Source organism: Microcaecilia unicolor, chromosome 8 (assembly GCF_901765095.1).
Source record: "Microcaecilia unicolor chromosome 8, aMicUni1.1, whole genome shotgun sequence".
Lineage (NCBI taxonomy): Eukaryota > Metazoa > Chordata > Amphibia > Gymnophiona > Siphonopidae > Microcaecilia > Microcaecilia unicolor.
The window spans coordinates 37,191,601-37,203,949 of record NC_044038.1 but is presented as its reverse complement, the minus strand read 5'-3'; the positions used below and the strand labels follow the sequence as shown (position 1 = coordinate 37,203,949).

The 12,349-nt window shown below is 47.8% G+C and overlaps 1 protein-coding gene across 2 annotated transcripts in view; it reads right to left on the bottom strand.

Moving 5' to 3' along the window:
- The window catches only part of TXNDC11 (thioredoxin domain containing 11), a 148,068-nt gene extending 135,984 nt beyond the window's left edge, over window positions 1-12,084 (bottom strand). For both annotated transcript variants that reach the window (XM_030211582.1, XM_030211583.1), the window contains exon 1: window positions 11,789-12,084. In XM_030211582.1, coding sequence (XP_030067442.1) covers window positions 11,789-11,913 — 125 coding nt within the window. In that variant the 5' untranslated portion in view covers window positions 11,914-12,084. The remainder of the gene's footprint in view (window positions 1-11,788) is intronic.
- Between the last annotated feature and the right edge of the window lie 265 nt (window positions 12,085-12,349).

Genomic DNA, 12,349 nt, shown 5'->3' with positions numbered 1-12,349 from the left:
GAAACCTTTCCCTCAGAAAGGACAAAAATGGTTCCCTACAAGACAAAGCCTGAAGCTCTGAAACCCTCCGTGCTGAAGTAATCGCCACCAACAAGACCGTCTTTAAAGATAAATTACAAGATGCCGATACCAGAGGCCCGATCAAAGCATCCAAAACTAGCTTCAAATCCCACGGAGGCACCATCCGTCACTGAGGCGGACGCAGCAACTTAACACCCTTCAAAAAACGCACTACCTCAGGCACAGAAGCGAAGGACTTTCACTGAAGCTTCCCACGAAAACATGACAAAGCTGCCACCTGAACCTTCAGTGTAGATAAGGCCAGACCCCTATCAACACCATCGTGCAAAAATTCCAAAACTTCCGCCACCGAAGAGCGACACGGCCGAACTCGATGGTCTTCACACCAGTGCTCAAAGATTCTCCAAACCCGGACATACGCCAAGGAAGTGGATCGTCTACGGGAACTCAACATCGTAGCAAAGCCACTGGACGAAAGCCCCCTCTTCAACTTGTGCCGCTCAAGAGCCAAGCCATAAGCGAAAACCGAGCCGGATCCGGCATGATTATCGGGCCTTGACACAGAACTGATCCCAACAAAGGCAGGGCCGCCGCCCCTGCCAACCGCACCAGGTCTCCGTACCATGGTCGACACTGCCAATCCGGAGCCACCAGAATCACCCGACCGGAGTGAAGTTTGATGCGCTATATTACTTGACCGACTAACAGCCACGGAGGAAACACATACAGCCACTCCCGAGGCCAAGGCAACAGAAGAGCGTCGATTCCCTCTGCTCGAGGGTCTCTTCAGCGACTGAAAAAAAAAAATCTCTGAACTTGCACATAGCGAGCCGTTGCCCTAAGATCTATCACCGAAAGTCCCCAGACCGACACAACTCACTGGAACACTGACCGAAGAAAAGACCACTCTCTGGGATCTAGAGTGTGCCTGCTGAGATAATCTGCATCTATGTGACCTACCCCGGCCACATGCGCTGCCAAGAGAGCCTGAAGATGAGTTCAACTGCACTGCCAAGGCTCTTCGTCCCCCCTTGACGGTTGACATACGCTACTGCCATGGCGTTGTCGCAGAGCACTCGGACTGCCTTGTGGCGAACCACCGACGGCAAGGCCTGGAGCGCCACTCGAATGGCCCGAGTTTCCAGCCGGTTGATGGACCATTCTGCTTCTGCCCGAGACCAGCGGCCTTGAGCTACCTGACCGAGACAATGTGCCCCCCAATCTTGCAGACTGGCATCCGTGACCATTACCAGCCCCTGTGGGGACTCCAACGGCATTCCTTTTCCCAAATTGCGCGGGTTGAGCCACCAGCGGAGACTGAGATGAGGGACCACCGACAGCGGACAACACATCTCCAAGTCCTGCGACAGAGGGGACCAACGACTTAGCAGAGCTGACTGTACCTGACGCATGTGCGCCCTGGCCCACGGAACTACCTCTATGGTCGCCGCCATCAGGCCCAGGACCTGACGATAAGTACGGGCCGTCGGCGCCTTCTCTGCAAGGAACCGACAAATCGGACCCTGTAACTTGGAACCAAAAGGCCACACGAATGAAAGTGAAGATAAGCTTCCGTCAAATCCAGGGAAGTGAGAAACTCTCCTTTCCGGACCGCACCAGTGACCGACCGCAACGTCTCCATCCGAAAAGAGGGCACCTTGAGTGCCGCATTGACCCTTTTGAGATCTAAAATGGGAAGAAAAGTGTCCTCTTTCTTGTGGACCACAAAATAGATCAAATAGCACCCTGAGCGTTGCTGATCTGAAGGAACAGGAACCACGGCTCCCAACGCGAGCAGCCACCGCAGAGTGTCCCTCACTGCTGCCCTCTTGCTCCAAGACTGACAGAGAGATTCTAGAAACACTTCGGGAGAACAGCTTTCGAATTCCAGCGCATATCCACCTCGAAACACCTCGAGAACCCACTGATCTGACCTTATTTGGGCCCAGCTCTGGTAAAACAGACTCAGCCGAGCCCCAACATGCACCAGAGCCTGAGCCCACACACCTTCATTGGGAATTGCGGCCTGAATACTAACCTCCCGTGGAAAAGCCACGCCCTCCGCGACAACTCTCACGAAAGAACTGTGTGCGCTGGAAAAACCGACCCCTAGAGGTCCTACTACTACTACTACTACTATTAAACATTTCTATAGTGCTACTAGACTTACGCAGCGCTGTACAAATTAACATGAAAAGACAGTCCCTGCTCAAAGCTTACAATCTAAATTGGACAGACGAACAGACAGCTAGGGGTAGGTCCCACTCGATCTGCCCGGCCTATACCGCTGAGCCTCCCTAAACCATCCCCGAGGAACTAGTTCTGGCCCCTGCCTTGAACCGAAAATCTGGAAGCCATAGAACCTTGGTATCACTAAGACCTCACACTAACTTGTCCAAATCTTCTCCAAAGAGCATAGCTCCCTTAAGTGGCAGAGACCCACAACCATAGCCATATTTTTTGTCTGAAGTACGCAACAAATCATAAAAGCCTCAGACAAAAAGGATGAACCCATGTCCAAGTTGGCTAACTCCTGACCCCCAGAAGAACCACCATCTACCGAATCATCCAGGAGCTTCTCGGCCCAATGAAAACATGCCCGAGCTACCAGAACCCCACAAACCGAGGCCTGCAGGGCTAGAGCCGACAAAACAAAACTACGCTAGAGAAAAGATCCCAACCTCCTATCCTGAGGATCACGGAGGGCCATTCCTCCATCAACCAGGATAGCCGTAGCTATAATTACTGCCGTCACTACTGCATCTACCGTGGGAGCCTTAAAGGAATCCCTATCGTCCTGAGGGAGGGGATAAAGCCTCACCATTGCCTTTGCCACCTTACACGGCAAATCCCATTCCTGTCAAATCATCTCCCGGAGATCCTTGTTCATAGGGAAGGATCACGCCTGACGCTGAATGCCCTTCACCAACGGATCTTGGACAGTTTCCCCCAAAGCCACCTCAGGACCAAACTGAAGGGTGGATGACACCTGATCTGTGAGTTCTGACAGCTCATCTCTATGGAAAATCCGCACTACTGAAGGATCCTCTCCAGGAATCCAACAATCCTGCTCCTGAGAGCCATCAATTCCATCTGACTCCCCCAGATCACTAAGTGCAGCTTCTGCAGCTACAGGAGAAAAACATTGCCTGTCCTCTGACCACTCTAACCGTGGTCTCTCAGCCAAGACGGAAACAGCCCCCTCTTCCAATTGGGGGGGGGGGGGGGGTCCCGATCTCCAGGCCTGATACCGCGTCCAGACAAAATCTGGAGGAAAGCCCACCATTCCTGGACCGTCATTAGGCCCTTTTGTGCCAAAAACGGAGGCCGCAGGCCCAAAAACAGCTGGCTCCACGGGCCGCGTCGGACTCAAGATGGCGGCCGTTCCCGCCGAAACTGTTCCCGCTGACAGCAGCCCTGCCTACGCTCCCGCTGACCCGTAGACTCCCGACACCATCGATCCCTCCGCGGTCAAGACGGGGGGAGCCGCAGCCACCTTTATAGGCGCACCGCAAAGCTACACTGAGCGCCCGGCGCCTCTACCCCTCGCCACAAGCACGCGCGACATCGGAGGAGCTGGGCCGCCATAAACCACGAGGGAAGGGAAAAGCTGTTCCGCAAATGCGCCAAACCAAAAACTCACTCACACTGCAAAAGCACTGAAGAAAGCGCTGCTCCCTCGTTCCAGCAAGGAATCGAAACCCCCATTCGGTCCGCTGAAAATAAAGAAATAAATGCCCTTAAAGGCACAGTACTACAACTCTGGCAGCTGGAAATTGTAAGGCACTCAAGGCTACAATACTGAGACAGCCGCCGAGGCACAAAGCTGCCAAGCAAAACGAAATAGAATAACTGACCTTAAAGGCACAGTACTCTAATTCTGGCATCTGGAAATTGTAAGGCACTCAAGGCTACAATACTGAGAAAGCAGCCGAGGCACAAAGCTGGCAAGCAAAATGAAATAGAATAACTGACCTTAAAGGCACAGTACTCTAACTCTGGCATCTGGAAATTGTAAGGCACTCAAGGCTACAATACTGAGAAAGCAGCCGAGGCACAAAGCTGCCAAGCAAACAGAAATAGAGAGCAGCACAGGGGGAGGGACCCAAACATAGGTGTAACACCCCAGGGGGAAAAACTGGGCCCCACAGGACCCAGGGCCCCAAAGCACTTTTTTTTTTTTACACACACGTACAGGGTACTGCAACAGAATAAAGTTTGGAAGGAAAAAATCCTACGACCCAATGACAAACTACCTCACCAGACTATTGGAGACTGCACAAGCTGTCAACTGCTACCTCTGCTGAGACTGAGAAAATACTGGCTAGTGGAGGTTCTGCACAGGTTATATATACAGGCTTCAAAAGCTTAGTGTTTTCTCAGTCTCCCTCTGCTGGTAGGAGGACATAACCCACGCGTCTTGACCGGTCTGGAGGGTCGCTGAGGAAGAATCCTATAACTAAAGGGTTCAAATCATATGAAATGGATAGAATACAACCATTTAAAAATAGAAACCAATGAGCCAATCTGTAAAAACAAATTCAATATTATGTAATTTTGAGAAGAAAGAATCTCTATTGAACCATTAGATTTTGCCTAAGCAAATAAACATGAATCATTGTCCCTAAAGAAAACAGAGCTACATAGAACAATAAAATGAACAGGTGCAAATGTACCAAGATTGTTAGAAATGTTGTGTGATATCAAGGTAAAAGACATGCTTATTAGCAAATTATCAGTTGATTATACTGAACCTCTAAGTAAACAAAAAAATGATTAATGTGATTTGGAAGCCACCATAATGTATCACGTGTTATAAACAAAAATTAAAAAGTAGTTATATGGCTAAAAATACACCTATAAAAAAGGCAGCTAGAAACAGTGACTAAATATTGTAACTCACATGCAGTATCAGAGGAACCTGCTCACAGTAATCCATACACTTCCAGAAAAGAAGTCGTCATGACTAGTCCGCAAATCTATCAACAGCACCCATACATGAAGAATAAAATAATTAAGGCACTTCCTTAAACTAATCCAAAATCAACAGGGGCAATACGAGTGTACAGCAGGAGTCACTGTCACTGCACGGTACCAGCATGGCCAATCTGCCGAAACATTTTTTTATCAAAACATCAAAAAATAATTTAAAAATGTTAAATATTATGCTTCCTTGAAATGGAGTATCATATGTAGATTATTTTAAAAATACAACGAACACTGCTTGACCCTCCAGGGTTGATCAGGCTTGTCCTCTGCAGACACCAGGCTTAATAAATAAATGACTAGGGCAATCCATCCAAATAAAGAAAAGTCTTCAGGTCACATTTGAACTGTGAGAGGGATGTTTGAAACTGGAGAGATTGTGGCAAGGTATTCCAATGCGTTAGGCCCTCTACTAAGCAAATGCCCCTCCTAGTATGCTTATATCTAATATCTCAGAATGAAGGCATCACCAGCTTATTCTGAAAGGATGAACGTAAAGACTACGTAGTTGAGTACAGAATCACAGCTGGGAGAGTTACAGTGGCTCATCTGAAAGGCGAGTCAAAGACTAGGAGCAAAATTTTATAAATTATATGGTGAGTTATTGGGAGCCAGTGTGCTTCTTTGAGAAGGGGGGGGGGGGGGGGGGGGTGACAAGGTCAAATTTATTTTTCCCTGGTGGTAAAAACAGCTATCCTAGTTTGATTTTAAAAAATTGGGCATAAATTCCTGGAGGTAAAGTCCATAAATTGTCAAGGCACACTTCGGGAAAAACCATTGCTTTTGACTGGAGGGTAAGCAGTGTAGAATTCTGCCAGGTACTTGAGACCTAACATAACAAGTGTCCCGCAGAGTGGTCAACTTAATAACACGTGGAGGAGCATTTTCTAAAGGGACGTCCAAGTTTTCATGAGGATGTCCTTGCAAAACATCCCCATCCAGGGGCGGGGAAACCCATATTTTCAAAACAAGATGGACGTCCATTTTTCATTTCGATAATATGGTCAGGGACGTCCAAATCATGAAATCTGGTCGTCCCTAGACTTGGTCGTTTCTGATTTTCGGCTTTAATCGAAACCAAGGACGTCCATGTCAGAAACGACCAAATGCAAGCCATTTGGTCACAGGAGGAGCCAGCACTTCTAGTGCACTGGTCCCCCCGACATACCAGGACACCAACCGGGCACCCCCCCCCAAAAAAAAAACCCCACACCACTACCATAGCCCTTACGGGTGAAGGGGGCCGCGCTGTTTCCACCACAAACGTAACAGGTAGGTGGGGGATGGGCCTGGGTCCGCCTGCCTGAAGTGCACTGCATCCACTAAAACTGCTCCAGGGACCTGCATACTGCTGTCGTGGACTTGAGTATGACATCGGAGGCTGGCAATCAATATTTTGAAAGATATTTTTTGAGGGTGGGAAGGGGTTAGTGACCACCAGAGGAGTAAGGGGAGGTCATCTCCGATTCTCTCCGGTGGTCATCTGGTCATTTTGGGCACCTTTTTGTGCCTTGATCGTAAGAAAAACACGACCAGGTAAAGTCGTCCTTGTTTCTTTTGATTATGGGTCGAGGATGTCCAAGTGTTAGGCACGCCCAAGTCCCGCCTTCGCTACGCCTCCAATACGCCTCCTTGAACTTTGGCCGTCCCTGCAACGGAAAGCAGTTGGGGACGTCCAAAGTCGGCTTTCAATTATACCGATTTGGACGACCCTGGGAGGATGTCCATCTTCCGATTTATGTCAAAAGATAGGCGTCCTTCTCTTTCGAAAATGAGCCCAATTGTATCCTTGTGTCTAATAGGGAAGGGAAATGGGACTTGATATACCGCGTTTCTGAGGTTTTTGCAACTACATTCAAAGCAGTTTACATATATTCAGATACTTATTTTGTACCAGGGGCAATGGAGGGTTAAGTGACTTGCCCAGTCACAAGGAGCTGAGGTGGGAATCAAACTCAGTTCCCCAGGATCAAAGTCCACTGCACTAACCACTAGGCTACTCCTCCACTTCACAAGTAATACTGTACTTGTTTAACTTTTTATATGTGGCGTAGCATTGAGAGTGAGCTGTGAAGGATTCTGCACAGCCAGAGAGAATGTGATTGGGTTCCTTGAGAAAGCATCAGTGCGAAACATGGTCCGTGCTGGGACACGAAAAAATGTGAAAGTTAAGTGATTTAGTAATTCACATTACCAAGTTTTGAGCACTGAAGGTGATAAGTTTGAAAGATTCTTATAAAAAGTGTGTGATGATTAGAAGATTGGACAAAGTTTAGACCATATGGTCTGTGTGAGTCCTTTGAAGACATATGAGCACAGATCTAAAAAATTAAACAAGTACACCATTAGACACAAGGATATAAGGTGTCATTAATTAAGTAACTTCTCTGTGGGACTCTTGTTATGTTGGTTCACTCAATTTTTCCCGGGAAATTAAATTTGATATCCCTCTCATTTAGTGGTTAGGTATTTGAGATCTGGCTTGGCCACTGTTGGAAGCAGGATACTAGGCTATGTGGACCTTTACTCTTACCCAACATGGCAATACTTAAGTTCTTAGTAGCCATCCTCTGGACTGACTCCATCTTATTTATATCTTTTTGAAGGAGTGGTTTCCTGAATTGTGTGGAACATTCTTAATGATGTCTCAGGAGTGGAGGAGTGGCCTAGTGGTTAGAGCACCGGTCTTGCAATCCAGAGATGTAACTCACCTTGAGCTACTACTGAAAAAGGTGTGCGCAAAATCTAAATAAATAAAAAAATAAAAAAAAGACGTAAAAAGAAACTTTATCACCTCCTCTTTCATGCTGGCCATTCCTCTCTCTATGCACCCCAGCATCCTTCTGGCTTTTGCCGTTGGCTTTTCTACCTGTTTGACCATCTTAAGATAACCAGATGCAAACATCCCCACTTTTCTTTGATGTTCAGGAATACTTCAACCTCTATATTGTACTGTTTTCTTGGGTTTTGGCAACTCATATGGATGATTCTACATTTTTAGTATTAAATCTTAACTGTCAAATTCTAGACCATTCTCCAAGCTTCGCTAGATCCAACTTCATATTATTCACACCATCCACGTCTACCTACTGCAGATTTTAGTATCATCCGCAAAGAGGCAAAACTTACCAAACAGCTTTTCCCAATATTGCTTACAAAAATGTTAAAAAGAAATGGACCAAGAACCAACCCCTGCAACACACCCTTGAAGATCCCTCTGAGGAAAAGGATGTTACATTTATCAGTTTCTTGCTTTCCACTTAACCAGATTCTAACCTAGTCAGTCACTTTAGGGCCCATACTGAGGGCGCTTAGTCATAACAGAAGACCAAGAGTAGTGAAAAAAAAGTGTTTGTCATTCAAGCTTTCCTTGACCACAAAAAACTAATGCAGGCTTTGCAGGCAGTGCCCTGCCTCTTTTCCCCACTCCACCCCTCCCGAACACGTCAACATTTTATTTATTTTATTTGCAAAGCTTTCTATACTGCTCTTGTGTATTTGGGTATTACAAAGAGATCCCTGACTAAACTAAAGGTATTGGGGAAACACTGTAACCAAAATTATCATGGGACATGCCAACACCATTACTCAGACAGTTCCACCAGCCACCTATTCGATTTCTAATATTTCTGAAGATGCTAACTCTTGCATTTAAGTCATTACAAGGATGGGGGCTACCTTATTTATGCAGTCTTTTATGGCAATACTAGTAAAAAAAGGCCCGTTTCTGACAAAAATGAAACGGGCGCTAGCAAGGTTTTCCTCGGCGTGTGTATGTTTGAGAGTGACTGTGTGAGAGAGAGAGAGAGTGACTGTGCGAGTGTGTGTGTGTGACAGAGAGAGAGTGAGACTGGGTGCGAGTGTGTCTGTGAGAGAGAGTGTGTGTGTGAGAATGACTGTGTGCGAATGCGTATGTGAGACACAGTGAGTGTGTGAGAGAGAGCGTGTTTCACACAGATACAGTGTGTGTGAGAGAGAGAGAGTGTGTGTGTGAGAGAGCGAGTGTGAGATTATGTGTGCAATACACAGACTCTTTGTGAGACCAAGAGTGTATGAGACCGAGAGTTTGCAGAACCCCCTCCCCTTCTTCTTCCCCCCCTGTCCAAGTTCCAGAACCCCCTCCCACTTCTTCCCATCCAAGTTCCAGGACCTCCCTCCCACTTCTTCCCATTCCTCCTTCCCTTCTCGCTCCGCCTCTCCCCCCCTCCGAGTTCCAGGACCCCCCTCCCGCTACCCCCTGATCCAGGACCCCCTCCCCTTCCAGTTCCAGGACCCGCCCCTCCCCTTCCAGTGGATTTCCAGTGGATTTCCAATAATTTCCTCCCCTCCCGTGTTGTTTCAGGACCCCCTCCCCCCCTCTGTTCTTTCAGGACCCCCCTTTGTAGTTTCAGGACCCCCCCCCCGTGTCGTTCTTGACCCCCCTTTCGTTTCAGGACCCCCCTCCCACTCCCCACATGTCTGGCCCTCCTCTTCGTAAGAGCTGTCTGCTTAAAAGATTTTACCTCCTGCACGCAGGGACGCCGCTTCCGACAGCTTTTTCTTTCGCTTGTGTTTCAGCTGTTCCTGTGGTCCCGCCCTCAAGCAAAAGAAAAGGCTGACGGAAGCGGCGTCCCTGTGTGCAGGAGGTAAAAACTTTTAAGCAGACAGCTCTTACGAAGGGGAGGGCCAGAGAGGGGTGGAGTGGGAGGGGGGTCCTGAAACGACAGAAGAGGGGGAGGGGGTGTTTGCGGCGCCATTATCGTCGATGGAGCTCCTTCAGCAGCACTACCAGTAATTCTCACCTCCAACGTGCTTTCTTGCCTGGGACTGTGGCTCCCTCGGAGTTGGTCTGCTAGGGTCACATCATAATGCGGCCAGTGACGTCAGTCTGATCTACAGAGCCTTCCTGACCAACTCCGAGGGAGCCACAGTCCCAGGCAGGTCAGAACGTTGGAGGTGAGAATTATTATATAGGATGTCCTGCTAGGCACTATGCTCAGTTACATGTTTGCTTGAAAACTCCTTCATCAAAAAATATGTGATTGCAAACCACTCACAACTGTACAATATATGGTAGGACCTCATATGACCAGAATGTACTGCCTCAGGAAATTCAGACCTATACTAGATGATTTTCAAACCAGAACTGACAATATGACTGTATTCTCAGTCTAGCTGAGAGTAAATCATGTATGTAGCTACTTTACTAGAGTGGAAGTAGAATAGACTGAATGGGCTTACTGGTGTAATAAATTTGACCACACTTGTGGTGTAATAATTTTGGTTTATATTACGTATTGTTATTCATAATATATTTAAATCATTAATATGCATTTGCTGCTTTTTTAATGACCGACTGTGATACACCTAGAACCTGGATTTCCAAGCAAAAGCAGCACTTAAATTAAAAATGAAATTTCAAGTCAAAACTAGTGCCCAAATCATTTTCTATGTTACAATGGCCTATTGGATTTCTGCTACGCTGTGTATTGAATACTATGGTCATGTGGCCAGCTACCAATAAAACCTGCTAGCCATACAAAATCTTTATGGCTGCCACTGGTGACTCGGCTATTGAATTTCTGTTATAATAGCGAAAAGGGAAAAATAAATGTACTGCACAAAACATCACGAGTCCCCATTACTAAGCTGCACTGAAAGTGCTCACTGACAGCATGGTGGCTTGACAACACACAATAATTCTTGCATTAACTTCCTGAAGTGGAGGCAGTGTCTGTGCATTAATAGCTCTACATTACCAGTTGCATTAACAGTTAACACTACCTCATGAAGTGGTGCAGTGGTTTGTGTTAACCCTTTGGAAAGATTCCAGCAGGGCTCCCCTAACAATTAATGCAGAGGCTGTGCAGATAGCATGCATTAATTTTGGCGATTAACATGAGGTAACTGCAAAATCTTACCACAATACTAAAATCTAGCCTTTAATGAAAAGCTAAATTTAACTTAACAAACCATGGGTCCTGTTTACTAAGCTGTGCTAACTTTTTAGTGCACATTAAAAATGATTATGCACCAACGATAGTGTCACCTATTATATTCCTATGGGCGTCTCTAGCGTTAGTGCGCTAAAATATTTGCGCACCTACAGTGCAGCTTAGTAAACAGGGCCCCATGTATATGTGTGTACACGTAATTTTTTTTTCATCTAACAGCCATCTAACAAAGTCCTGAAATCTGAATCACATTCCCACTGTGTATGAACTGGGTGGCCATTTAACTTTAAAGACCCATCACACTCAGATCCCTTTTCGTTACTGTGGGCATCATCTAGGACAGAGAGTGCTAGTCCAGGGATTTGCACCAGTGCACCTCTTGCTTTGGAACTCCAGGAGAATTGGAAGTTCACAGATGTAACTGTGTACATGCAGGAGTGGCAAAGCCTGTGGCATGGCACTCACAAGCAGCTAATGATGACAACTATGGCGAGTCACATTTCACATGGTTGTGTGTCCATGTCCTGTACCTCTCTGCTAGCATCAAGCAGACAGCTATAGCCCGTCAAAATGATGGCAGGCCATTGTTGTTTGTAACAGAACATTTCAATCTACTTAAAATTTTCTGGTTTGCAGCACCTGTCTACACATCTGTAGATAACAAATGGGAATCACTCTCCCAGGATTTCAGAGGGGGGGGGGGGTCGGGATTATTCGTCCACCTGAAATAGTGAGTGTATTGGGAAGGGTGGGAGTCAGGTGTCCCCCTCCCCTCCGGATTTCATTACTAAATTGGGCTCCCTCGCCCATATGTGACTGTGACTGGTCGGGCCCCTCTCAGCACTCACCCGCAGGTGACCCTCAGGGCCACGATGAAAGCGCAGCTCAGGGCAATAGCTCCGCACAACAGCTCCGGTCTCCGGCCCATCTGGGAGAAGAAATGCTTGAAGGGCGGGCAGCGCAGCCTCTGCATACCGGAAGGCCGCGCTGTCACTGCCTCGCCGAGCACTGAGAGCGGGGCGGTCCCGCCCAACGCCACAGGAGTGGGGACGGGCCTGACCGCCTCAGGCCCTCCCGCTGCCGCCACCGTCTCCACTGTCTGTCTGCAGCCCTCCAGTCCTAGCGAACCCGCCGTCGCCACGTAACCCGTGCACTTCCGCTTCGGCGCCGGGGACGCATGGGCGGAGCCAGAGAGCCGCTGCAAGGGACCGTCTCCAAATCACAAACGATGTGGAAAGCGACTGAAAAGGGGGAGCCGAGAGCGCAGCCGCTGCAAGGGACCGTCTCCAAACCACAGATGATATGGGAAGCGACTGAAAAGGGGGAGCCGAGAGCTCAGCCGCTGCAAGGGACCGTCTCCAAACCACAGATGATGTGGAAAGCGACTGAAAAGGGAGAGCCGAGAGCGC